At 39.6% G+C, this 27504-nt stretch overlaps 4 protein-coding genes across 6 annotated transcripts; 3 read left to right on the top strand and 1 right to left on the bottom strand.

Moving 5' to 3' along the window:
• The first annotated feature begins 6762 nt into the window (after positions 1-6762).
• On the top strand, positions 6763-8319 carry LOC115757127 (xylulose 5-phosphate/phosphate translocator, chloroplastic). The gene has a single exon (XM_030697237.2). The coding sequence runs from the start codon at positions 6881-6883 to the stop codon at positions 8186-8188; it is 1308 nt and encodes a 435-aa protein (XP_030553097.1). The 5' UTR covers positions 6763-6880; the 3' UTR covers positions 8189-8319.
• Positions 8320-10596: 2277 nt separating this feature from the next.
• On the top strand, positions 10597-12458 carry LOC115757130 (B3 domain-containing protein Os04g0386900-like). The gene is made up of 3 exons (XM_030697241.2): positions 10597-10746; positions 11361-11489; positions 11932-12458. Exons 2-3 carry the CDS (start codon positions 11391-11393, stop codon positions 12229-12231), a joined length of 399 nt encoding a protein of 132 aa, XP_030553101.1. The 5' UTR covers positions 10597-10746; positions 11361-11390; the 3' UTR covers positions 12232-12458.
• A 474-nt stretch (positions 12459-12932) lies between these two features.
• LOC115757126 (protein NUCLEAR FUSION DEFECTIVE 4-like) lies at positions 12933-17001 on the bottom strand. 3 transcript variants are annotated; one of them, XM_030697232.2, is made up of 3 exons: positions 16559-16994; positions 13714-14624; positions 12933-13448 (listed from the first exon to the last, which is right to left on the bottom strand). In XM_030697232.2, exons 1-3 carry the CDS (start codon positions 16865-16867, stop codon positions 12974-12976), a joined length of 1695 nt encoding a protein of 564 aa, XP_030553092.1. In that variant the 5' UTR covers positions 16868-16994; the 3' UTR covers positions 12933-12973. The 3 variants fall into 3 exon arrangements, with proteins under 3 accessions (XP_030553092.1, XP_048132156.1, XP_030553096.1); XM_048276199.1 differs by lacking the exon at positions 16559-16994 and adding an exon at positions 14840-16525 and having other exon boundaries at positions 13714-14730; XM_030697236.2 differs by having other exon boundaries at positions 13310-13448; positions 13718-14624; positions 16559-17001.
• A 5976-nt stretch (positions 17002-22977) lies between these two features.
• LOC115757147 (tubulin-folding cofactor A) lies at positions 22978-27064 on the top strand. The gene is made up of 4 exons (XM_030697262.2): positions 22978-23118; positions 23498-23652; positions 26558-26644; positions 26738-27064. Exons 2-4 carry the CDS (start codon positions 23500-23502, stop codon positions 26837-26839), a joined length of 342 nt encoding a protein of 113 aa, XP_030553122.1. The 5' UTR covers positions 22978-23118; positions 23498-23499; the 3' UTR covers positions 26840-27064.
• Positions 27065-27504: the final 440 nt, after the last annotated feature.

The following is a 27504-nucleotide window of genomic DNA, read 5'->3' as shown; positions in this document are numbered from 1 at the left end:
AAACATCCAACTTTTACTTTTGTCGTAATTCTACCATCCTAATACCTAAAAAAACCCCAACTTTAGCATTTGTTTTACTTATATCCAATTTTTGTTGTCATATAAAAAATCCTCAATTCTACTACCATCGGTCTTCCGTACATAATCACCATTAATTAATCTACGTGGCTCGAATTTTCTTGCCAAACTTACCAATGAATCTTCGAAATTTGGAAACAGCGGGTTTCAGGAACAATAAAATTGAGATCGTTCATCCAAATAATTAGATTTCCACTTCTGCCCTTTCTTTGGGCTATTGAGTGTCGGGGAGAATTCGAAACACGCCATCTTGATTGACTATTTATATCCCAGCAATGTGTATGTAAAGCAAACAACAGAAGAAAAGTTGGGTTTTTTTTTTTTATATCAGCTTTGCTTAGTGTAATTCATTAATGACGTGGAAATGTTACGTAATATTAACTAACGGTAATTATGGACGAAAAGCTAACGGTAGAACAATTGGGATAACCGAAAAATGTGGGCGTTTTTTATGAGACAAAAAAAAATTGGACATAATTGATACATATGCTAAAGTTGGAGGGTTTTTTGGGTGTTAGGCCGGTAGAATTGGAAGAACAATAAAAGATGGGGTTTTTTTTTGTATTAGGCCGGTAAAATTGGAACAAAAATAAAAGTTGGAAATTTTTTATGAGACAAAAAAAAAATTGACTATAATTGGGACAGACGCTAAAGTTGGAGGTTTTTATAGGTATTGATCCCACAATAAACATAAGTCAATGCTATTACCCTATGACTCGAATCGAAGACTCAAATAAAAAGGAGAGAGAGAGAGAGAGAGAGACAAGGGACTTGTAACAGGTGCTAAAACTTGCAAGGCAAAACACAATTGCTCCTTATTCTTTTATCCGGAATATTACAGAAACCATCTTTAGCTTTATTTCTCATGTCAATGCCGTACTCATATTTCAAAACTTGTAATTATTATCATCGCTTTTTGCAATAGATCTCAAGTTGTATCTCTCCTTTACACATAATTTATCGAATTGGCGCTTATTACCCAAATTACCCCCTAGCCGCACCCACGAATGAGATAAATACTGTCATTACTTTTATCTTTACTCTTGTCAGTAGCAATTGGAACGACAAAAGAAAGAAAATTTATACTCCACAATCAGAAGGACTTTAGAACGAATTTCAAAAGTATTTATTAATCGAGGAAGAAGAATCATGCTATATTGGTTCTTTTCATGCATTCTTGCCGTGGATTTGTTTAAAATAAGAAAAATCAAGTCAAAGTAGGAGTTAAGTATCTACGAGTACAAGTATCTTTGTGCTCTCTAGAGGCAAAGAAAATGTTTGTGCTCTTGGGAAGAGAGCACCCTATGAGTAATTTAAGCCATGTTTCGCAACCACTTGGCCAAAGGCCTTTAAGGGTGCGCATGATAACACTTTTTGGAAATGATTTCTACTTTAGAAGTGTTTTCCGAAGTAGAAATCCGTTTAGTTAAACAATATCACATTTCCTCTTTTGAAGCAAATTTCTACTTCTGAAGTTATTTTTGAATCAATTCCTGAAGTTAAACAAAATTGCTTCTCTTTCAAATGTAGAAATCTCTTAATATAAATATCTCTCACTTTGACCTCCTTTCATTTTCAACGCCTTTCTCTTCTAACCACGCCTCCACCGTCGTCGCCAACCACCTTTTCCCGCTACCCACTATCGGTCTTCATCTCCCACCACCAACCACCTCCCGGTTCCCACCGCTACAACCCATCGACTGCCGCCACGACCACCGCCAACCACTACCCACCATCGCCGCCCTTCGCCGCTACCCACCCTCACCGCCGACCACGTCGCTACCCACCACCGTCGACCACTACCGTCGCTGGGTCGCCGTCTCCGATCGCCGAAGTAAAAAGTAAATAATAATTTTGTATTTTTAAAAATAAATCATATTTTTTAATAATAAACTTATTTTTAAAATAATTTTTAAAAAATTAAAAATGAAGTATAAATTTTTTAACAATCGAAAATAATTTTCGTAGAAGATTTTGTGTTAATAATATTCCAGAAGTAAAAATTTTCAACCATTATCAAATGTTTTTCTTTGATCAAAATCAACTTCCGGAGTATAAGTAGAAAAATCAGCTCATGCTCAAAAGTAAAAGTAAAAAAATCAACTTCTAATCAGAAATTGATTTTTGAAGTAGAAATGTTGCCATGTGTGCCCCAAGCTTCTAAAGGTCCTTGGTCAAATGTCAAGGCCTGTGAGGAAATGTAATGTATTTCCAAAGTCTTCTAAACCTCATTGGCTCATTCCATCTGTGAGAGGTTTGGTTGTATTTAGTCGTTTGGATTCTAATCGGGATAGGATAGGATAAAAAATTCAAGGATTTCGTCATATCCTATCCACTATTTGGTGAATTATGAATTTAAAGTTGGATATTCTCATATCCTGTCCAATTCATTGTTTGGTTGAAACTAGATATCAACATAAACAGCGTATATGCCCCCATATAGTGCCCATGAAAGTTACATACTTGAAAATATGCACAGATGATTAGACTTGCAAAGCTCAATTGCAAAAGCAAAATAAAATTAAACTCACAAACCAATATATTTAAACTGTTTTGTCCGTTATTCAGCACATACTTCCTAATTTACTGAAGTTTGTAGCAAAATCTACAAACATATTTGTAAGCATTTGGAATTATTAAGTAGACTCATGAAACCCACAAATACCACACTACAAAATTAATGTACGTCAAATTGACATATGTAAAAAGTAAGTAGGTAAGTAATTCGTTTAAAAGCAAGATAAATGTTATAGAATTGAGCCTATTTGGAAGAGGTAAGTGATATGCATGATAGCCACAATTCAACCATTACATAAGGAATATATGCCTCAATAATGACAAACCTGTATCATATTACATTTCAAATACCAATAGAAAAAAAAGAAACATCTTAAAACACTAAGTCTTACAATAATGAGAAACAATGATCTTTGTACATAATGTCCATCCTAAGTTGCTCTACACAATTCAAATCACTACTATTAATAAGGCGATCAAGGTGATCTAAACGAGCTTGGCTTCTGAAAAATGTACGATCCTTCAATATATGTTTACGGTAATGCCTTTTAGCGGTAGTGGACGCCACAATCATATACACCATACACAAAAGCAACATATGTAGGTTCATCTCCTCTAATATCATAATGCTAAAAATTTCTTGTCTATTATCGTAATCCATATCTAATGAGGATAAAAAATAACATTAGGCAAGTACAAACTGGCAGATTAGAGCAAAATCATTCAAAATAATATTGTTTCAAATCAAGAGATTTTCACAGAATCCCACGTAATCAATCCATGATTGTTGCCAGTAATGCACAAACACAACGGTTTTGCTTCTTTTGATAGAGTTTCTAGGATAAGCTTCGTTTTAGCTGCTGCTCCTTGCCTTCGGATCAATTTTTTTTTTCTAGTTTTCTTAAAATTATGAGAACTATCGATGAATGCGATACAATGGCAAGTGCAAATGCCCTTCGGACCCTCTGCAAATAAAGGTTTGATTTTGTTAAGTCTAGGTCATATTGCTCCTTAAATCAGTACAACCGAGAGCACTAACTCACGCAGAATGCAAAACAAAAGGTGATTCTTTTCTTTCATGGAAATTGCTCCCATTTTTTTATTTTTTATCAAAGCACAAAACTTTCTTCACCTGTTCAACGCTTAACTAAGTCGCTAAAGCAACAACGTATTCACAAGGAAAAAGATGACATGTTTCATACAGAGAACCGCATAGAGAGACACCACCAAAAAGAGAATTTGCAAACCAAAAAGAAAAAACGAGACTAGAAAGATAGAAATATAGCTAGATCCACCGGTGATTGCACCGTGAAATCTAATACAAACTCGGGAATGAACTCGCGAACCTTGTAAAGCGTGCGAAGATTGATGCCCTTACAGAGAAGGGAGGGAGAGAGATGAAACCTCGCAAGGAAGAAAAACGTGGCTCTTCGCCGAAGATGGAGGTTGAATTCATTGAATTATTGCTACAATGAAGAAGACAGTTTCGATTATCCACTGTTTCGTGAAGTGTTGTTGTGAAAGTGGAAGACGTGAGTGAACGAAAGAGAATGAAAAGGAGAGCTTAGGGTTTTCACAAGGCGCAACCCCACATGACCCTCGCCAAGGTAGTGCAACCTTGGCTAAGGGTTGCCGGACTTAAGATAATGAACATTTATAGGCGCGCATGGCAATACTTCTGCTCTAGAAATCAACTTCTAACTAGCAGTTTTTTCTACTTTTGCTTCTGAGTAGAGATTGATTTTTTTTTATTTTAGAAGTGGCTCCGAAACTACTTTTAGAGCAAAAAAAAAAAAAAAACAATGCTCTAGAAGTAAAAAATGAAATTGTGTAATCAAATGAATTTTTGCTCCGTAAGTTACGTTATCAAATAGATTTTTGCTCTAAAAACACTTTTGAAGCAGAAATTCTACTCCAAAAGTGTTGTCATGCTGGCCCATGTCCGGCCAAGGGTTTAAGTTTAGTATTTTATAATAACAAAAAAAGAAAAAATATTTTCCAATATACTTTTAAGTTCTACCCAACACTATTTGTATTTCGAAAAGCTCAATTAACCTAAAGTACATGACATTTCCCCAAAGCCCAATCAAATACGGCTTGCCAAGCCTTGGCAAGCCCTGCCATCCATTTCCCCATGGTGGGGCGGCATCAGCGACGTTTTGCCTTGTTTTTCTCTTTTTTTGTCTTTTCCAATTTATCTTTTTTAATTATTTAAATAAAATTTGGATTTAAAACGACGTCATTTTTACCTTATATTTCATATTTTAACCACGACATCGCTATGTATGAGAGAGAGAAAAATTGAATCAGCATTTTTTGTTAAACAAGTTGGCCGTAGTTAATGGAAGGATTTGATTGCATCAATTTGATAAATTTTAAGACTTAATTGCACTTGTGATAAAAAAAAAAAATTCTGTAGAACTCAATTGCGGTTCAGCGACAACTTTTAGGGTTCATAACACTCTTATCCTTTATACCTAGGGATGGGCACAGTGCCGGAGATCACATTAGCCACCCCTGTCTTGTGAGGCGATGCTTCGCCTCGCCATCGCGCGGGGCCAACCTGTGAGGAGCCGGCTTTCGCAAGGAAATATCGGAACAACCGTGGATTATTCTACTTTAAGGTTATTCATAAGCTTAACTCTACGTTTTTATTTCTCTATGTCTGTATTCTTTACTTGAAAACACATTTTTTTTTACGTTACTTTAACTTTAAATTGAGTGGGTAATAAATTATAATATCATATGTGGTGATACGCTAAATTTTAAGATCACCTGAAAATACATAATGAATCCTCCAAGAGTAGTTCTCATGTTGTTTCGACGCAAATTTGTACAGCATAATCATATCTTCAATTATTTAGAAAAGAATTACGACAATTGGAGGATTTAATTCGCGGTTTCAATCAAGATCCTCTCGATGTCTCTACTTGCCGATAAGAAAAGGGTAGGCGGGAGTGATTGGCAATGCCATAGGGACAACGCACCCCGCTATGGCATGTCCGGCCTAGAAATTCGAATGAACGTAATGTTCCATTTTTCCCCTCCGGACCATTGAGTTCACGAGTTGATCTCCGAAGAGAACTTTTCAGGATGGGTTAGCGCATCGCCATCGCTCGATACGATTTTCGTTCGAAATGGATTAGCGTAGAGTTCAAATTTGGACTCGCGTGAATCTTGTCCCTAATTGAAAGTAAGTCCTTCGACCAAAAAAAAAAAAAAAAATTGAAAGTTAGTCCGATTGATCTCCCCACCTTGACAACGATCCTACAGTTTCCGTTCTAGCCTTCTAGGTAATTATCCATCTCCATCGAGTACAGAATAATCTACTTTGCTTGTGACCCTCCGGTAGTGCGCTAATATCTCTAGCATAGTGCTACTTCTACTATTTCATTTGCTTAATGACATGACCGTTCTCTGTTAGATGCATAAATTAAGAAATACCGTGTCATTTCATTTGGTAAATCAGGATAAAGCCTTGATTTTCAGGCACGATATTTGGTTTCAATCGGAATTTTTTTGATGCACATTAGGGTACTGCGCCTTTGAACTCTTATTTTTTACAAGCATTTTACACTTGATTAGAATGATTCATCGTAATACTTCAAAGATGTTTTTGTATTTAGTTATTGGATAAATGACATAAATGATTCTTAAAAAATTTAGCCCAATGTGTAATATGGTTCATGAACTTTAGAATTATTCAGTGTGTTCCCTGAATTTGCAATTTCTTGAATGTGATCCATAAACTTTCGATACATGTTCGGTTTAGTCATTGAACTGTATGAAAATGTTTAATGTCGTTTGTGAACTTATTTAATGGAAGGATCACATCGAACATTTTCATACGGTTCAATGATTAAATCGAATATGTAATGAAAGTTCATAGATCATATTAAATAAATTAAAAGCTCAGGAACAGTATTGCGCATTAAGTTAAAAAGTTAAATATCACGTTGAGTAAATTCATAATTTGGGTATTATGATATATGTTGTGTCAAAAAATTTCAAATTTAAAAAACTATTTGTGTAATTATCTGTTCATCGAGATGAGCTGTAAGTTTGTAACGATAAAAGTGACCGGTCCCCGACCTACCAATCTTGTCAACGCAGGCGAGGCCGAGGAAAAACTGGTACGCTCTGCCTGCCGAGAGGCTTTCAAACTATCTTTCGAGGGAGAAAAATCTCAGAGACCTTACCTCTTCTCACGAGTCACTTCGCACTTGCAGAGACCCACCCTACTCTCTCTCTCTCTCTCTCTCTTCATCGTATCACAGCTTCGAAGATGCTCAGCATGAATCTCTCTCTACCTCGTCCTGTCGCTATCTGCAAATCCAGCCGCCACAATCGTCCCATAAATGCCCGCGCTCTTCTCGGCAGAAGCGGAGACGCGCCCTCGTTCTCGTCTTCCCTTCTCCGCAGCCAAAAAGATGGCGGAGCTCCGGTCCTCGGCGTCCGATCCGGAATTCGCGCGCACCCATTTGGTTTCTCTTCACGACCCTGTTCTCGGATCCAAGATCCCCGCTCAAAAGCCTCGCCTTTGGATCGATTCGTCTCGCTCCGCCATGGGCTCGCCTCGAGAACCGGATCTCTGGTCCCCAGAGCCGCCGCCGAAGCCAGTCCGGAGGGCGAAGGGGAAGCCGCGGTGTCGAAGCCGAACAAGACCCTCCAGCTCGCCGTCGTCTTCGGGCTCTGGTACTTCCAGAACGTAGTCTTCAATATCTACAACAAGAAAGCCTTGAATGTGTTCCCCTTCCCTTGGTTCCTCGCGTCCTTCCAGCTATTCGTCGGATCCGTTTGGATGTTCGTCCTCTGGTCCCTGAAACTGCAGCCTTGTCCTAAAATCTCCAAGCCCTTCGTTGTCGCATTGCTCGGGCCTGCCCTGTTCCACACCGTAGGACACATTTCGGCTTGCGTGTCGTTCTCGAAGGTCGCCGTGTCGTTCACGCACGTCATCAAATCGGCCGAGCCTGTCTTCTCGGTCGTGTTCTCTTCGTTCCTCGGCGATTCGTACCCTTTAGCCGTGTGGCTTTCGATTCTTCCGATCGTGTTCGGTTGTTCCCTCGCCGCGGTCACTGAAGTTTCTTTCAATTTCGGAGGCTTGTGGGGTGCCATGATTAGCAATGTCGGGTTTGTGCTGAGAAACATATACTCGAAGAAGAGCTTGCAGAGTTTCAAAGAAGTTAATGGGTTGAACTTGTATGGATGGATTAGTATTATTTCCTTGTGCTATCTGTTTCCGGTCGCCGTTTTCGTCGAAGGATCTCAATGGGTGCAAGGTTACCACAAGGCAATCGAAGCTGTTGGAAAATCATCCACATTTTACTTTTGGGTGTTGCTGTCTGGTGTGTTCTACCATCTTTACAACCAATCCTCTTACCAAGCCCTCGACGACATTAGCCCGCTGACTTTCTCAGTCGGAAATACGATGAAGAGAGTGGTGGTGATCGTGTCGACAGTGTTGGTGTTCAGGAACCCGGTTCGGCCTTTGAATGCTCTCGGATCCGCCATTGCTATATTCGGGACTTTCCTATATTCCCAGGCAACTTCTGCTAAGAAAGCTAAGAATCAAGGGGGAGAAAAGAAGAGCTAGATCTTGAAATAATCAGTCTCTGCCTGTAGCTTTTGCAATCTTTTAGCCTTTGATTGTATTTGCAGCCATCTTTAGTTTTGCTCTGCAAGACCATGATGGTCACATAAAAGTCTGATACTTTTTGTCCCTGAGATGTGTTTTTGTCAACATTGGTTGCTGGTGCGCTTGTTAGAATTGCTTAAGAATCTGCTGATTGTATGGACTCATGGATTGTAATGTCGCCTTTGGCAAATCAAATAGCATCTTGCGAAGCGATTCATTCGTGCAATGACAATGTTAAATTGATCTTTGACTTGAAGCGTATCTGGTATGGTGTCCGACTGCGTCTCAACAGAATATCACAAGTATTATCTCCTTGTCTTGCTTGAATTGAAGTTGCTAAAGTAACATTCAGTACTACTAGGAGATTTGAACTTCTGAAGCAAGAATTTGACCAATGAAGAGTTGTATACTTCTTCACGCAGTGAGGCCTACATCCACACGAAGCTAGTCAATTACAATGATGCCACTTGATTTCGAAGATAATCTCGACATCAGTTAGCGAGAAACTCCATTTGTATGTCGCCGCTCAAACTGCTGCCGCATTAGGTATGCAGCTCTGCTTCTCTTTTACAATTCCACAACAGAGCTAGGTTCCTTGTGCCTCTGCAAATTTCGCGTTAATCCGGTGCAGATAAAGAACTCGTTGTTCGAGCACTGTTTACGCCATAAGCTGATGGGGTTCGTCATGTCCGAAACGGTCGGACGCCGTATTGGCGGTGCCATATCCTGACTGGAAGAAGGGGAGGAATTCTCTCTTAAGCTGTTGTATGCGCTCTTCAGCAGCATGGTTTCTGCATTTCTGAGTATGTGAAGTAGAACTTTTTTGCTTATAGGTACTTGGTTCAAGTTCGACTTTCCTGGTGCCTCTGCATAGCTGAAGTGTTGGGTTCTTCCTACCTCACCTCAGTCTATAAGAATGTACGATAACTTTCCTGTCTATACTATCCACTGAGAAGAGTGAATGACCCGAGTTTGGACAGTTGAGTAAATCTGCTCAAAGTTACAAACTCTCGCATGTTTTTTTTTTTTTTTGTTGGTTTGTTCATCAGCAAATGTCTGATGGTCATGAGCTTTAGGGCATTAAAAAGGCGCCGAAAATTGAGAAAATATGGATAAATGTATGGTAAGGATTTTGAATTTCATGTGGGGTCCACAGATCTAACGGATGACATGCAATGGAAGGAAATGGTCCGGATGCACTTGATGATTTTCGTAACAGCGATGCGGAGTGGCCCCATCTCGCTCCTCTCAATGGAAGCCTTAAAACTTATCGCGAAAGTGCAATTGAGTCCTAATACTTGTCTAAAAAATGCAATCGAGTCATAAAATTTTCGAAAATTGCAATCAACATAAGGACTTGATTGGATTAATTTGACAAGTTTTAGGATTTGATTGTACTTTTTAAAAGCTTTAAGACTCAATTGCACTTTTACGATGCGTTTTTGGACTTGATTGTACTTTTTTAAAAAATTTAGAGTTTGATTACACTTTTGTGATAAGTTTTAAGACTTTCAATGCACTTATCCTTAAAATTTAAAAGTTCCTAATAGGGTGAAAAGAGAGCGAGTACAAAACAAAAGAAAAAGAAACAACAATATTCACTTACAAAAATATTTAACATCCATTGAGATATTTGCTATTTTCTAATGGGCCTTTCGCTTGTTGTTTAACTTTTCACTTTCCGTTTTCATATTGAGCCCTTTATAAAAGGCGCCCAAAATTGAGAAATCATGGATAAATGTATAACGACACCTTTGAATTTCATATGGGGTCCATATGATCTACCGGATGACATGCACTAGACGGAAATGGTCCGGATGTGAGATGTTGATCCCACCTTGCTCTGTTATATTGTACTTTCAAAGATAATAGATAGTCAATCGGAGTAAATATAAAATTTAAAAATTCCTAATAAGGTGAAAATTGAAAAGAGAGTGAGCGAAAATCAAAAGAAAAAAAATAACAATGTCCCCTTGCGGAAATATTTATCATCCGAGATATTTTCTATATCTAATGGGTCTTTCATTTTCCGTTTAACTTTTAACTTTCCGTTTTCATATTCGACCTTTTATTTGCCAAAAAAAGGGAGAAAAATCGAGAGCAGTAAAAATTTGAGTGAAAAAAACTGGAAATTTTTGTGAGGGAAGAGAAGTAAAAATTCGATAATTTGTCATATCCTTTCTCCAAAAATTTCTTCACCTTGGTGTGCCAAATACAGTAATAAATGTAGGTTTTTCAAACAAATCGCTAATGTGTTCCGGAATGTTTAACGTAGCAAAAGTCATCTTAAAAATATTAATTTTACTTAGTTAATGGGATTATAGCCATTAAACACGTGTCGTCTGCACGTGTCGGCCTCGACGTTCAGCTCACCGCACTTCCGTCGTCGGCTTGACGGGGGGTCATCCCCGTCCACCGACTCGTCGCGAGTTCCACAGAGAGAGAGAGAAGCTGAAGGCCACTAGCCTGTGACCCTCTCTTCTCCTCCTTCGTCACCAACCACGGTAGACCCACAGGTACTCTTGCGTCCCTCGATTCAGCTCGTCTTCGTTCCCCGCTTCTGCGGATTTCTTCGGGTCAAGAATGTCGATGGGAGAGCCTTTGTCCTGGTGTTCTTAGAATGTTCGACCGAAAACTTCAAAAGGGTAGGCGAAGAGACGCTAAATCGATGTAGGGGTCCATTGAAATTCATGGGCGAGCGACGTGGGAGAGGGAGGGAGGCTTTTAACCCTCCACTGGCTTGCGAGCAAGGGTACGGGCGCGTGAAAGATGGAAGGGAACTGAGGGCGGACCTGGTTTGTTTCTGGTATGGTAGTAGAAAGTGCAACCCAGTTTAATCCGGACCCGTCGTTGTCGATCCTGAAACGCTGGTTCGATTACTGCGGAAGTGCGTCCGTGCTAGCAAGCGTAGTGTTGGAGGCATGACTAAGTGGACTGTTTTCAGTTTCCTGACTCAGAGTTCGGGGTTCACAATGGATGAAAGATGAAACCTTGTGATCAATCGCATGGTGTTGAGCTCTCTTAACTTGATTTGACTTACGCTCCCTCAATGGTTCTTGCGATTTGGTCTTCTTTACGTTCCTGCTCATAGTCTGCAGTACAAGAATTTCTTAGACGCTTCATGTTGCAGGTGTGCTCTCACCTCCCTTGCGAAGCCAATATGACCGGAGGGCAAGAAGATGGTTACTGGCCGCTGTCAGGGAAACCCTTCTTCGATCTTATTCTTTCAAAGTCGCACCTTTATCCCCGTTATAATCTGGTAACTATTGTGGTCTCATTAATGGTTCTGTGGCGATGATGATAATGCTGCTTTCAAATGGAAATTTCTCAAGGTTGTGATTTTACGAAGTCTTACAAGATGTATTGGGAACCTTCAAGGCGTGATATCTATTTGTCTTAGCCCTTTCTCGTGATTAATATTGGTGATAGTAACCACCAGTTATTGTTGTTGCTTCCTCTCGCATTTCATCTGTCTTGTAATTGCACAGTCATTTCTTTGCTTTAAAAAAGTTTGCTTCGCTAGAAAACTTGTACTCTGCTTTCTGTTTCTCTAATGGTCCTTGAGTTATTGGTAAGAGCTCAATTTAAAAGGGGAGGTTCTCTTGCTTGAATATACTTCAATATGTACCAGCAGGTAGATCACTATGCTATTGACTTAATCAGTTGGCTGGTCTGTCTGAGGTCTTTCCTTTGGTATACAGTTCATTCCTGCCGGTATGCAACTGCTGCTGCCTTCACAGAACACACGAGTTGTTCTCACTTATAAGGACAAGACGTGGGATGTTATGCTGTATGGGAAAGGAAAAAGGTTTGACTCCAGTTGGAGACATTTTGTAGATGACAATCATCTTAAGGCTGGGGATGCTTGTGTATTTGAACTCATGGAGTGCCTGAGTACAAAAGTGACCTTCAAGGTTCAAATTCTCAGAGGTGACTTACCAGCTGAATTGCTGGCCAACATCAGTGGTGAGACAGCAGCTGCTCCCATTGTCATCGAGTAGGAAACCCCTTATGTTGGATAGATGTATCTCTAACTGCCTCATTTACCGCATACCATCCTGTAACACCCTCTCTTGCTTTTTAGCTGCAGGCGTTTCCGGTCTCAGTTGTTTGTGTAACAAAGCTTTTCAAAAGCACACATATGTAGTATTGCTGATCCGTGTTAGATGTCGTCAAGAAATGCATCCTGCTCTTCTAAGCTAAATTTGGTCTTCTTCTTATCTTTTAACAGTTGTTGGGATGATGGCGCATATTCAATCGATTGATTATTTAACAGGGTCCACGAGGAATGCCAGCCATCAGCTTGTTCTGCTGATACTTTCTAAACTTTCAGGAATTGAACTCTTTTGGAAAAAATATCTGGGTGCTTCTTGCGTTGATTTTGCAACTTGATATGAAGGATGATGAGTTCTGTATGATTTGTTTTCATTGCTAGTAGACAGTTCAACTATCCCAAGTAAATCGAGGAGGGTGTTAATAGGCTCTGTGATTTCTGAGACCATTGTTCAACAGAATTCTAACGCTAAATAAATGTGACTAAGGAATGGGCTGCTGGTCGCGCAGCTCCAGATCGGGATGGCTCACTAGGAGATTTGAGGGCTGTTACCTGTAAACTTTCTCACTCATCCTGGTATTTATACATGGTTGAGTTGATTTCTCCATCACCTCAAGGGAGATGAGGAATTTTCAATCTTGTTTCATTAGTATATCCTACTGGATCCAAAATTTCTTCAGATGCAGGAGCTAAGAGAAGTCTGTCCTATTTCTGTTCCTCTCAAACCGGTCATAAGCAGGCTTGGTCCGTAGGAAGAGCAATATGCTGGAAGCTAGACCCACCACTGAAATACAGGCCCACCATATAAATGTCTGCTGATAGCATTTCCTACCCATGCATATCGTGGCATCACCGAGCAAGCTTTGGCGTGCCGTGGTCTCCGCACCGGCGTCATACACAAGAGCTGCAAGAAGGCCGTAGAGGAGTGAACCTATTGGAATGTTGGTGATCAGGATGTTGTGGTTGACCCCAGCACTATTTGGTCCAAACAACTCGGATGTGACTGAGACTGCAGCTGAGAATACAAAGCCAGAGCTGAGCCCAATCAAGCCCGTACCAGCGCGCAGAATTGTCTCATTGCCTGATGTGGCAAGCAAAATGAAAGCGATTGGTGTTGGAACAAGTGCTATGGCAAGCCACCCAGTCCTTGCAAAGTATATCTTGCTGCAATGGGGACATGGACAAGGTCAGTTGACACGTAATCGACAAGAACTTTATGTTGAAACATGAGTAGCCTACCTCCCCTAATGACCTTATTTGAAAATTGCAATTATGTTAATGATGCATATATGTTAAGTTTATGGTCTTTCGGAGTAGCTAAATGATTTCGTTATATGCGGAAAACCAGAAACGGAACTTTTCTCTATGGGTTCTTAACAAGTACAATGCATGCATTACACAAGGGTAAATGTTTCTAGTAAGTACGTACTCACGGAGGAAGTCGGGACCAGCTGCAAGCAGACGACCAAAGAAAGAGCAAGATGAGTAGAGAGTGACAAATGCACTAGTCTGAGTGCCGTATCCAAGTGATTGTGAAATTTGCCCTAGATTGTTGCTGTACACCAACCCAATTGTTCCCCCACACAAATAAGCCAGATAGTACAACCAGAAGTCCCAGCGACGCACAAGCAGCCTGACCGAGTGCTCCTCACCCAATACTGTCAACTGATCCTTTTCCATCACATTTCCACAACACCCATCTTTAGCTCGTAGAATGAACGTACTTCTGTTCCCATTCCCAGTCATTGGAGCATTGATCGCTGCTGGCTCGCTTCCAATCAGTTCCTTATGAAGCTCAAGGTCATCAACATCTACAAGACTGAAGGTTGACCCATTGAGACTTAAGCTAGAACTGATGACACGGCGGGCCCACTCTCGAGCATACACTAGACCGGGGAGGCATAGGGGAAGGACCAGGAGGAGAATTGCCCCTGCTAGGAGTAGACGTGCTCGGTATGAATTATATGAGAGTGGGTTGAGGAGGAGGAGGTAAAGGCCAGTGAGGACAGCAACGGCATTGAGAAAGAGGAAGATGTGCGAGTCGCGTCTAATGGCATCAGGTGGGAGCTGCTGAGGTGGCGGTTGGCGGAGGATAGGGAGCAGGACGACACCCGAAGTAAAGAGAGGGACAATGGCATTTAGGAAGGGGTAGAGGGTGTCGTCATCGGAGTTTATTGCATTGGCTATGAGAGTGTACAGAGCAGCAGTTACGCCGTTGAAACTGATGGTGAGGGCTAATGCTAGTGCCCTGTTTGATTGGAAGTTCCTGATGCACAAAACGTAGCATACCGTATTGAACCAGCAGATGCTACAGCCAGCCAGCAAAGACAGGAAAAATACCTGCATCATTCACAATGCAACGACATTAGCTTCCTTCTACTGGGGAACAGACTAAGTCTTTGACAGGTATGGTCCTTGCCATCCAACTCTTCTTTTGCTGCTCTTTATGTGCCCTCTGCCCTAGCTATTTTTAAGTCCATGCTTACATAGAATTCTAAATGGCTCTCGCATATATGAATCTATTATACATCCGTAAATGGCATACAGGAGGTTGTGTGGCTTCAGATGAGACAAACCATGGTTAAAGTCTCTTGAGATCACTGTTGGGTCCTCATCTACAGACAGATCTCACCAGGCTTTAGAGAATCTACAGTTACGGTCTGCTGATGCAGAAAGATTCATCCTTTGAACCATGAGCCTTTTCTTAGGAATGACAGATGAGAATGGCAGATACCTCGTTAAAGTCGCATCCTTTATCATGTGTACTTTAAGAATGCACCTAATTTCCGGTTCATTTGCATCCCTTCTGATGTATGGAGGCAAAAGGCAGATCGAAAAAGCAATCTACATCCAGTGATCGTGGCATCAGTACGGACTAGGGGTAAAGCTGAACAATGTGCAAGGAAGGCAGGTTTCCATAGCCAAAATAGGAATGAGATTGTGCATTTACTAACACAAATAAGGTTTCGAATCAAACAAAGTGTTGTCTGGCCGACTTGATTTGATTAGATGTGTGCTACTTTTGCGCGGACATCGAGTCAAGGTTGAGCATACATAGGCATGGTGTTCCTGTGCCCAGCCATTTACGATGGTGTGAACTCTAAACTGGCCTTGTTGTTAGTACTCCTAATTCCATATTGAGGGTGAATTTGTAGGATGTATGAATCTATCCGAGGTTCAATTTTTGCTTCACATGGATAATGCCTTCCGCAGAAACGGAAACTGTATGCTAAGTGACAATGATTTCGAAGAATATTGATTGTGGCTTTTCAAGTGTCGTAAGGACACTTTGAAATGTCATTTATCCTAAAATAGCTGGTTATCAACTTCATTTGCCTTAAGTTACTCTGATTGGAGATTCCAAATTGGGGCAGGTTGGAGGTGGTAGACCCTTTCCAAACCGAACCCAACAAATCCGACTCAAATCCGAGGGAACCCTAGACCGACCTCAAATGAGAAGACAGAACACCCAAACCGATTGGAATTCACTGAATGATAAATTTATCTTGACATACACTGTAACTCCTATCACAATCCTGTTCTTGTTATGGTTAACTAAAGTGAGCAACCTATACATAACCTCATAGGTTTCAAAGGAACAAGAGAAGGGTCATGACTTGTCGGGTTTGGGTTTTATGTCACCCATCGTTCAAATCCCAAATCTTAAAGTTAGGACGAGCCGGGCACCCAAATTAAGCTCGAACCCGGGTTTTTCGTCCCTAGAAGATACTAACTTGTTTCGACGTAACTGTACCAATGCCGGCTTCGGACTGATGTTCTGCTCGGGAAAAGAAACGCCACGATGGGCCATTGGCAACCGAAAACTTGGACTTCATTCCATCTATTCAACAGCCAATGGTCCACACATTTACAGCCATTGGAACGTTCAAGATGTGTCGTTGTCTTCCCTCTTGCGTCTTAACCAATTAACCGACTGACCAGATATAGACTTAACGACTAAGGCAGGAAAACAGAGCACAAGTGACGTATGCGGTTAAAAGTTTGGCCTTTGTGTCCGAGCGAGGTTCACTCGTTCTGGAGGGCAACGTCCCAGCGTTTCATTGGCTTTCCTAGTTGTCAGGACAAAACAGTGATAGAGAACCCCAAAAAAAAAAAAAAAAAAAGAGATAGAGAAAATTGTGAGGAAGACGATCACGATCGAGCATCCGTGAAATAGGAATCTGGGGGTTCTGCATTTTCATGGCGTCACGGAAGCTATGTGGCCGATCGACACCGAAAACGAGAATGCAAATGAAAAAGCGAAGAAGACAGACCAGGAAATACGGCAAGGAGATGACTTGCTGGATGAGGAGCCACAGGGCGCCGTAGCCGAGGAGGCCCATGAAGGCGGCCATGAACATGACGGACCAGAGGGGGAGGTGCCGGAGGCACACGCCGGAGCACCACCCGAAGGCCTTCCCCATGTCGGAGGCCACGGACAGGTAGTTGAGCTCCACCTGGGATATCCCCAGCGCCGTCTTCAGGTCCGACGAGTAGGACGAGAAGTCGAAGTTGGTCCCAGTGAAGGCCTGTATCCACGTCGTGGCCACCAGTATCATCCACTTCCGCGACTGCCCCGCCATTGCCGGCCGCCGGGGCCACCGTGCTGCCCTTCTCTATGCACACACGACCTCAATTCCTAGAGAGAGAGAGAGAGAGAGAGAGAGAGAGAGAGAGAGATTTTCCAGGTGGGAGTGGAGAAAATGGGGGATGTTGGTGTGCGTATTTTGAGGAAGGGACGATGTGGACGGTGCGTGCAAGCTTGGCGGGCCGTGTTCAAAGAGAGAAAGATGGTTGGATATGACCGCTACATTTACGCTTGTAGGTCAAATCTTGAAAGTAAGCTGTGTGTCTGCTTGACATTCACATACATGTAATGATCAAGACCGATTGGGTCCCGGTATTCGATTTGAATAACAATCATGGTCCCTAAATATAGCACCACAAGCCTCAAAACTTAACGTGCACATGGAATCGAGTCCTAAACCTTTCGATTAACTTAATCAAGCTCAATTTTTTTTTTAAACAGAAAAGCACTATCGGGTTATAAATCTTTATATCGGGACATTTAGGGTCTGCATGACGGCGTTTTTTTATCCGAAAAAGAGATTCCGATTACAATTGATTTTTTCTCATTCTGCTCCCTAGATGAGTTTTAAATAATCGAACGTATTTGGTAACTCGTACAAAATTTTTATTTCAGGTTGAGGAAAAGTGAGGAGAAAACTAAAAGGGAAAAGTGAGAGATGTGAGAACTTTGTATTTCGAAAAAGTGATTATTTTTTTTTCAAAATCAACGTTTTTCTTATTCTTGTTTTTGTGGGAAAATAACACAAATGATCCATAAACTTTGGTTAAATGTGCAATGTGATTTCTAAACTTTTAATTGACCAATATAATCCCCGAACTTTAGTTCAATAGCCAATATGGTTCCTAAACTTTTAATTTAACCAAAATGGCCTTGAACTTTTGAAACATATTCAACTTAGTCCCCGAATTATAAGAAGATGTTCAATGTAGTCCTTCCACTAATTCAAATTCAAGGACAACTTTGAATATTTTCTCATAGTTTAAGGACTAAGTTAAACACGTTCCAAAAGTTCGGGGACCATATTGAACAAATTGAAAGTTCGGAGACCATATTGCACATTGGGATGAAGTTGATGGATTATATTGGTCAAATTAAAAGTTTAGGGATACATTGCACATTTGATAAAAGTTTAAGGATCATTTGTGTTATTATTCCTGTTTTTGCTCCAGAATTATTCCCCGAGAACATAATCAAAATCATTTACGTTACCAACTATATTTCTCATCCTTTTTTATTCCGGATAATATAATTAGAGAATCGGAATTGTTGTTATGCATGCCCTTAAGGTCCTAAATTTGTAATGATAAACTGGGTCAAGTCCTGAATTTGTATTCGAAAGTGCATTTTAAGGTCGTCATGTAGCCAATGTTTGAGTGCCACGTGAGTACTGTTGGATATTGTTTATTTAAAGGGCTACTGCACCTTTTTGAAAAAAAAAAAAAAATTTTATGATTGGATTGAATCGATTGAATGGTTGGTTACCTATAGTGAAAATTGAATTCGGAAAAATGTTTGCTCTGGTGGTCGCCACCACGTGCCACTATTACCTTTTGGATTGCCGTGTGGCAAAGCACATGATATAGTTCGGATACCTTGGCAACATTCGACGTATAAGTATTAGCTTATTGATTTGTCAACCCCAAATTTCTATCTGCTGTTGAATGTAAATTTTACATATGAATAGAGAGAAAGCTATTTCCAATATATTTTAGATGATATAGTTTGTCTTTTTCATCCCCGAGCGTCTATACTTATTAGTTTAAATAGTAAAAAAAAAAAAAAAAAACAGACAAGGAAGAAGTTTCTCCACATATTATTCAAATACAAAATATTTCCCCAGAAAATGATTAGTTATATCGTTGAAGTCAACGAAAAGTGTTTTCATTATTGATAACAATTTATGTCTAATTATTTTCTTAGGCGATACAAATATTTTCTATTAATGTATTCTTGTAAGCAATATAAGTAATCATGTTTTTCAAAAGATGTTTCCAAATCTTAACAATTTATGTCTAATTTAATTTTTTTAAATTTTTTTTCCTTTTTTTTTCTTTATGGGTTCAAGGCTAGCAATCCCCACTGGACCCTGGGCGAGGGCCGCGAAGCCCTAGCCGCCATGGGCCACTGCGAGGGCGTTGAGGCCTCTGCTGGCTCTTGCCCATGGGCTAGCAGCACTGAAGCCATAAAGTAAAAAAATAAAACAAAAATCAATTTTTTTAATAAAATTACTCAAATATTTTTCAAAATTGTCCACGTTAGCGTCGGCAGTGTCACATTGGACGGTTAGCATCCACGTTAATGATTTCTGGCCAATAGAATTGAATTGACAGAAGGTCAAAAGGTTTAGGATTGAATCGATAAATTTAAAAGGTTCATGATCGAATTGGCAAAAACGCAAAAGGTTTAAGACTTTTTTTGATAATTTTCCCGTTAGTTTAATTCTAAACCTTTTGAAAGTTTGCTCATTTATCCATAAACTTGTTATAAAAATAATTGATCGAAAGGACTATATCGACAAATTGTCAAAAGACTTACGATCAAATTGACAAATCGTCAGAATGCTTAGAATCACATTGGCATAATCAAAAGATTTATGATTGAATTGGTTGACATACAAGCAGTATAAAACTTTTTGGGCAACTATGACATATGTCCAAATCAGGTTTTTGAAATTCCGCCATTAACTCACAGCAATCCAAAAACCTTCTGCATCCAACGTTCAACGGCTTGTCTGAGGTCAGATGGTCCGGTGGGGCGACCTTTTTATTTCAGACAAGCACGAGCACCATGTCTCGGTGACATACCGTTGACGTAAAAATGACACAGATTCGTTTTAAGATGGCGTACAGCACTGCGTTAAGTAGTGAAGGACAATAATAAAGCTACCTAACTTGGTCAAATACTACATAAAATCCAAGCCTGAATTTGGATCGTCTGGTGCCAAATGGGGCAAGACATTTATGACACCGAAGCTTTCGAAACAATCGTATGATGAAACTCCGCGATTAGCGCATTAGGTCGAGACATTAGGGGGATTTTCAGGTCAAGAGCTGCGGATTGCCCGTTCGAAATCCCCCCAATCTCATGCAAAATGTTACGAGTGAAGACCTCCTCCTACACAAGTCAAAGATCCGAACTTAAGAGGTTCATGGGACTTGTAATAGGGTGATTCGTAGGCATTCAGGGAGTCGGGCCTCCATGCTCGTGCCTCGAGATTAAAGTATGTAGGGAAAACGACACAAATAACTCATGAAATTTGGATCCGTTCAATGTGATTCCTGAATTTTAGCTTAATGTGTAATGTCGTCTTTGAATTTTTAGTACATGTTCAATTTCGTCATTGGACTATATGAAAATATTCAATGTTCTCCTTCCATTTAATTCGACTTCAATGATTTATTGAATATTTTTATATAATTTAACATGTACCACAAGTTTATGATCACATTGAACATATGAAAAGTTCAGATATGACATTGCATATTAGTATTACGTTCATGAACAAACATTAAACAAATTAAAATATTCATGGACGACATTGCATATTCGATCAAAGTCTATGGATCATTTGTGTAACTTAGGTTATCTATATTACAGTTACAACTGAGGGTTGGTTGCGAGCTAAAGACTCCCAACAGACTTTCTCCAGGGTTAGAGAGAGGGCTTAAGCCCTCCTGAGTCTTTGTTCATTTGTTTATTATGCTCATCTGTTTGCTTCGTGGTGCAATGCATCTTTCGTTGTCCTTTAGAATAATGTGTGTAGTGGGAGCTCTAATTGGTTTAGTTAGTTTAGATTAATTGGAGGACAGACATCCTTGGTTTCTTAAGATAGTCAAATGGTGGTGCAATAAAATATATGTTTCTGAGGCCTTTTTTGGGCGGCTTACTTTGGAACGAGACTTTTTAGTTAGCTCTCACACTTTTGTCTTAGCTAATTTTCCTTCTCGGAGACCGCTTCGTAGAACAAACACTTCGGAAACTTGCCATGAAAAACTTTCGCACGTGTCGTGAGTAGTGTTAGAGAAAAATAGACGTTATAAAATGCGCCCTTGGTAGCCGATAACTCTATACAACAGTAATGTTTCTCGGCAACTAGCCAAATAAGAAAATGGAACTCGTCTAGATTCTCATGATCTAGTGATCCAACCTTTGATTTCTTATTATGAAATGGACAACATAATTATACCGGATATCGAATTAGCAACTTAGATGGATTACAAAATACATAAACTACCCTTCTTCGAGCCCAAGCAAATGATTATCCTCAAATTCCTAAATCTCGATTAAGATATATCTGTACGAGCTTGATCAAATTGATACAAGACGCATCACATGAGAAGCGTAGAGTATTACCATTGAGACATTGATTCCGTAGCCTAGCAAAGAGTTAACAATCTGCTACAAATAAGCAACCTCACATAAAACTGACAATTATGTTTTGAAAAAATATCTTTTAAATCATTCATTTTTTTGTAAAATAAACGGAACCTAAACTGTATATCCTTTCGCTGATTGGACAAATGTAAGACTACCTTTGGAATGTTAGGGAAGAAAAAAAGCCCAACCTGTCATCTGTGGGCCAAAAGGAACATAACCTTTCCACCTTCTCCAAAAAAAAAAAAAAAAAAAGGGCCCAACCTTTCATCGATCGAACTGAAAAATGACACCCCTTTGCAATTTAGTCCATCATCAGTGTCAAAATTGCCACACGTCATTTTTCTATAATAAATTTCATTTGTTTCATAAAAAATATTTTTTTAAGAATAATAAATTTTATTACTTTGAATAATTAGCCAATAAAAATATATTTTTTCCAAGAATAATAACTTTTATTACTTGAAATAATTAGCTGATAAAATATATTTTAACCATGGACAATACTCTTTGAGTCGATGTTTCATGGACAATGAAATTTTTTTTATTTATTCATTTTTCTTAACTATATAAGTAATCATCTTTAAGAAAATGTTCCTCAAGTTGTTCATGTTTGGCAAGATAAATGGAAGTTGTATAACCGCATTCACTTTATAAACCAAAAACAACATTGTTTTTGGTCGTTATTAAGGTAGTTCGTTGTGCACGTCAACATGGTGAGCTACATAGGGCGATGCGTATGGCAATACTACGGTGAGAACAGTTGAAACTTGCAATAGGCATCATTTGGTGAAAGGTTAAGAGCGCATATGACAATACTTCTAGAATAGGATTTCTGCTCTAGAAGTGCTTATGTAGCGTAAATCTGTTTGATAACGCACTTTTGGAGCAGAAAACCGTTTGGTAACATATTTCCGGAGCGAAATGCTTTTTAGTTACGCAACTTTATTTTTCTACTTCTAGAGTAGTTTTTTTTGCTTCAAAAATAGTTTTGGAGCCGCTTAAAGAAATAAAAGAAATTTACTCCTCTTCAGAAGTAAAAAATCAACTTCTAATCAAAAGTTGATTTCTAGAGCATAAGTGTTGCCATGTGTGCCCTTAGCTTTCTTCATAAGTATAAAAAGGTAGTGTTATTTGTGTCCATCATGAAAGAAATTACCTTTTTATTTTGGATTTGAGATAAAAAAAAATGTGACATCAAATATACCACATCCTATTTTTTTTTTTTTTGGGCAATTGCTTAGTTATGAGCTATTGGTTAATCATGTCCGGAGAGCGACTGTCGGTAGGTGGTTGCCGAAGCAAGGTAACCAGGGCGACGATTAGCATCAATCGGATCCGTCCATCCCTGGCCACCACGCGTAATGCCTCTTTCCAAATGGACGAGATTTGAGCGATCGATTAATCATTCTACCAAGACACGTGATACAACTACTAGATCAAAATGAAAGGTGCTTTTCCTTCATCAATTTAAGCGCCGCAAAAGATGACATGATTATTATACGGATAATGTGATCGGTCGGTCGTATCATATCGGCCGCGTGATCAACACCGTCTATTGTTGAGAAGCAACGGGGTGGTGTGGTGAATGTAGCAAGAGATTTCAGGAAAAAAAGACTTGTATATCTTCGTGTATAATCTATTTATCAAAATTTCAGCAAACAAATCTTTGTTGATTAGAACTGAGCATATAAAATTTGGAATTAAAAAAAAAACAAAAAACAAAAAGGAACACCAGATAAAGTTTGGACAAAATTTCCAAAAGCCCCTCTCCGTTCTCTGCTCAACATCCTCTTCAGGCCACCCTCCACGGTTGCCCACTTCCACTCCGACCACCGGACGATCGGAACAAGAACGACGCTGCGACTGGTAAGCCTCTCTCTCTCTCTGAATAACCCGGATCTTGTTCTGTGAATCAGAAGTTCGGAAGATCATATTTTTTGCGTCGAATCTCCCAAACATGAGCCTCGAAGTGAATTTGATTCTTTCGTTTCGCTTCTCTCGAATCAGAAGAGCTAGAAATGCTCCTCCCTCCTTTGACGCACGAACCCTTCATACTGGTTTCGGTGAGAAATGCTGAATGGGGATGATCCCTCTATGGCCGTCGTTTGAAATAGCTTTCACATGGAGAGATAGAACAAAATGCAGCCACTTCAAGTTTTCTAGCATCAGTTCCAATGCTGTTTGCTTAAATCTGAAACCCAATTCTGAAAAAGGTTTTTTTTTTTTAATCTTTGATGTGGGGCAGCGATGGCAACGGTTAGGAACTTGAAAATCAAGACGGGCACTTGCAAGCGCGTCGTTAAGGAGCTGCATTCTTATGAGAAGGAGGTCGAGAGAGAAGCTGCGAAGACGGCAGAGATGAAGGAGAAAGGGGCTGACCCCTATGACCTTAAGCAACAGGTATTTGAAACCATTTTCTCGTGTTCGCTGAACTCTGGTTTTTTTATGATGATTTGTGGTAGTCGGGGCTGTCTCTTTGATCTTTGTCCAGATTGTGACCGTTTCAAGGTTTAAGTAGGAATGCCGCGATTAGAACTTGTGGATACAGGTTTCATAAATTGATGATTTGTAGTGCATGGAAGCACAATTCTGTAGTGTGCTTATCGCTTATTGAGCTTCGACATTAATGTGCTCCAATAGACTGGTGAGGTGGTGACGTGAATATTTATTATTCAAGATGTTGATACGACGAGTTAAGATCAGCCTTGATCATGGTCAGAAGTTTCTACCACAATGGCTTGGTATGTGTATTGACTTATTAACTTCTGTTCCTAAACCTGTTCTGAATCCTTGACTTTAGCTGAAAGTTTTGATTTGCACGGTGTTATGTATTAGTGGAGATATGCATTTTCCACTAGTGTATCTGTTTATGCAAAGATTGTCTACTCGGGGTTGCACCTTCTCATTCTTCATGTTTCATACAAGAAATTGATTTTTTTCTCTGTGGATGAATGTTGCTGCTAGCATGTCCACGGTTCAGCATTTGGAAAAAAAAGAGATTGCTTCCCCTCGAAGTCTTTTTCTGTTCTCTATAAAGAAATAATCATGGAAAGAGCTCTGTAGGCTTTTCCGAATATAGCATGTTTGATTTGGTCGTTCCGTTAACTTCTCCTTTATTATGTCACACGCAGCATCAAGCTCCTGTTTGAGTTTTGAGATTTGATGCAGTGGGTTTCAATTTTGTGAAGTTTCGCTGGGTTAAAGGCAATCCTGTCATCTAAAGAAGGATTTGAACTGAAAACTTGGTTTTAGCCAAAAAGCCGAGAATGGTATAGGATTTTAGTTCAAAGCCAAGAGTGCTCATTGGCTGGAGACATCTTTGTTGGGGCTGGATTTAGTGATTACAACCTCTAATTAGAATCTATAAGCTTTAGGCTGTTCCCTTTCTGTTTGGAAATAAGTATATTCATCAGCAATGTACGAATGAAGCTTATTTGACCAAAATCTATTATATGTCACTAAACTCTCATTCTTAGCTCTTAATTTGGTACTCTCATTGCTAGATAACAGCCATGTGCTTGTTAGAAACGTGTATACTATTTATCTTAAATATTTAATCTATACTTTTTAAAGAGTAGAAACACAATTCTATAAAATAATTGTAGGCATTAAGTTTACCTTGCCTCTTTGGCACCCTCATTTACCAACTTCGTGAAATTATAGCGTACTTGGGCTTCTTTTGAGGTGCACTATTTGAGATGCAGTAGAAGCACAAGAATGAGGTGCTCCTTCCACATGAGTTATGGCTTGATGTCGCATTATTTTGGTCCAAGAATGAACTTCAAACTTTCAGATGATAGTTTTGTCCAGATGCTGTTGAGCCAAAATATCAGCAGTAACGGCTGTCCCTGCCAAACTAGTCATTTAAAATGGTGGACACCGTTTTTTGCAATTGATGTAATTGGCAATGCGCTTGTTACTGAATTTTGTTGGTATTATATTGACTACAAATTATTAAACAATATAGAACGTGAAACCTGGTATATTCGAGTTTTCAGAAGTTCAAAATCTTCACTTAGTTACAAGCCCATGTTACTTAGCTCGGTCAGTATGAAACAGCTTTAGTGAGTTTTGGGGCTGACCACAATTTTCCCTGGATGATTCTTCAGTCTCTTGAACAATGAAAATTACTCATGAGGAAACACACAGTTTTTCCTCTCTTGTGGTGTAATCTAAGAGATTCATGACAGTAATGAGTGTATGGAAATGATTTTTCACCATGATTAAGATCTCGGGAGTGTTATGGATATTTTTTCTGTCATTTCTGAATCACCCTGTTGTCATTTTTCCGGTCTTTATCTTCCTTAAACTTGCATCATTATACCTCTTGTCAGCTACCCTTTTTGGATTCGGCCTGCAATAGCAAGAGATCACCAAGAAAGATTGTTCCATCTGCACAATCATCTTAGCATTACTCTTTGGTCGAGAATCATGACTAATGCAGCCTTTATCATATGTTCGTCATTCAAGCAGAAAACAACAAATGCAGCCTAAAACAATCAACTGAGCCACAGTACAATGTGATACTGACAGATGACATCTAGAATAGAAAATTCAGACCATGACATGGCCATACTAGCATTTGTAATTTCCCCAGTTGCAGATGGAATCTGAGGCACTAAGCAAAGTTTAGCAGAGTATTCAACTACCATCTGAAACAATAGCTTTGAAAATACACAAGTATCCTTGCATGCTTCAGTTCAACCTAAATTTTTCTAGTTTCTCATGGATTTGTAATGGCGTGCTTGAGTTCAACTTAAATTCTTCTAGTTTCTCGAGAATTTCTAATGGCTCTAATACTTAAGTTCACATCTTATCTCTCATTGTAATACTTAAAGGAGCTTAAAAAACATTTAAATGTCTGACTGTTGCCAAGTCCAGCTATATGGATTATAGTGCTACCAGGTTATTTATCAGTTAATTAAATTGGGTTCCGTATTTGCAGGCTATCACCATAAGAATCATGGGGCTGGTCCCTAATTGGCAGTAAACAGAGCTTCCATCTGAATTTTTGTATTCTCCTTGTAGACAGAAACTGTGTATCCTTACCTGCTTCGACTAGAGAAAAGGGATCTATCCTTCTGCCTTTGCAGTGTGCTAGAAATCTAAGATAGAAAAAAGATTGAATTCTTCTGCTCTTACATGGAATGATAGTTGTAGTGCTGGATGGATATGTTGAGTCTGAAAATGTTATTTGGAGAATCGGTCCTTTTGATTTGATTTTGAGTTTTGTGTACTACTCATAATTTGTTTGTTCCCATTAATTGAGTTGGTCTATCATCTCTGATTTCATCCTCCCCTGTAGGAAAATGTACTTGCTGAATCAAGGATGATGATCCCAGACTGTCGCAAGCGCTTGGAGGCTTCACTGGCTGATTTAAAAGCCACTTTGGTATGGTATCATTTTTTCCCCCTAAGTCTGAATCACATATCTTTCGGCTGGCACGCGGTATCATAGTTCACTGAGCGTAACGCCCAATGTCAGGCCGAACTGGAGGAGGCAAATCAGAAGGAAGGCATTGAAATTGAGGAAGCTCGAAGCACTATAGCAGATGTCGAACGCTTTTTTCAGAGCACTGAGGCTTAGCAACTGATGGAGGCAATACACTCTAGTTACATGAACCCAGTAATTTTTATGGAACATGATGTGTGTCGACTTAATTCTGGAACTTGTACCCTCCACTGCTGTACTGGGTTTTCAAACAGTAGAGTTTTAATGTGAGATCTAGGCTGTTATTTGCTGTGCACACCTCCTGGTCGAGAGCTTCACTTCTGTGGTATGCTCTATTAATTTAAGGTGTGTGCAAATTCGGTAATATGAGTTCTTAAGGCATATATGAGATATGCTCACAATCAGATGTCGTGATTGTTGAATGAAATCTGCAATTATAGCTTTGTTGGCCTTTGCATTCAAATCTCTGCGACGATTAAACCGAAAGATTGATTCTTTCATCCGAAGAACAGAGGGGTATGTTTGTGCTTTAATACATCATATTGGTGATTCATTTAGGTAATGACTGGTTATCCTGAATAGCAGCGTTCAGCAGCTTAAATCGTTAATGATCTTCTCTATTGGCGCATTAACGAGCTTGAATATTGCTTGCTTCTGGAAAAATGTTCTTTGGTAGTTTTACAGGCTTCATTAGAGGTAATCAGCCAAGTGGGCTGCAGTTGGCGATGTTGAGTGAACGCTCCCGTTGTGCTGGTCAATATAACGAAAAAGACTGCGAGGGAAAAACCAAAAGTTAAGTC

Source organism: Rhodamnia argentea, chromosome 3 (genome assembly GCF_020921035.1).
Source record: "Rhodamnia argentea isolate NSW1041297 chromosome 3, ASM2092103v1, whole genome shotgun sequence".
Lineage (NCBI taxonomy): Eukaryota > Viridiplantae > Streptophyta > Magnoliopsida > Myrtales > Myrtaceae > Rhodamnia > Rhodamnia argentea.
This window is presented reverse-complemented; position numbering and strand designations above follow the sequence as displayed.

What these genes read in the sequence shown, in the direction of transcription:
- LOC115757147 (XM_030697262.2), top strand. Translation starts at nt 23,500, where the DNA reads ATGGCAACGGTTAGGAACTTGAAAATCAAGACGGGCACTTGCAAGCGC. An exon ending in CCTATGACCTTAAGCAACAG is followed by an intron (nt 23,653 to 26,557) that starts GTATTTGAAACC and finishes CCTCCCCTGTAG; the next exon opens with GAAAATGTACTTGCTGAATC. An exon ending in CTGATTTAAAAGCCACTTTG is followed by an intron (nt 26,645 to 26,737) that starts GTATGGTATCAT and finishes GCCCAATGTCAG; the next exon opens with GCCGAACTGGAGGAGGCAAA.
- LOC115757127 (XM_030697237.2), top strand. Translation starts at nt 6,881, where the DNA reads ATGCTCAGCATGAATCTCTCTCTACCTCGTCCTGTCGCTATCTGCAAA.
- LOC115757126 (XM_030697232.2), bottom strand. Translation starts at nt 16,867, where the DNA reads ATGGCGGGGCAGTCGCGGAAGTGGATGATACTGGTGGCCACGACGTGG. An exon ending in TCTCCTTGCCGTATTTCCTG is followed by an intron (nt 14,625 to 16,558) that starts GTCTGTCTTCTT and finishes TGAATGATGCAG; the next exon opens with GTATTTTTCCTGTCTTTGCT. An exon ending in GGTCCCGACTTCCTCCGTGA is followed by an intron (nt 13,449 to 13,713) that starts GTACGTACTTAC and finishes TCCCCATTGCAG; the next exon opens with CAAGATATACTTTGCAAGGA.
- LOC115757130 (XM_030697241.2), top strand. Translation starts at nt 11,391, where the DNA reads ATGACCGGAGGGCAAGAAGATGGTTACTGGCCGCTGTCAGGGAAACCC. An exon ending in TTTATCCCCGTTATAATCTG is followed by an intron (nt 11,490 to 11,931) that starts GTAACTATTGTG and finishes TTTGGTATACAG; the next exon opens with TTCATTCCTGCCGGTATGCA.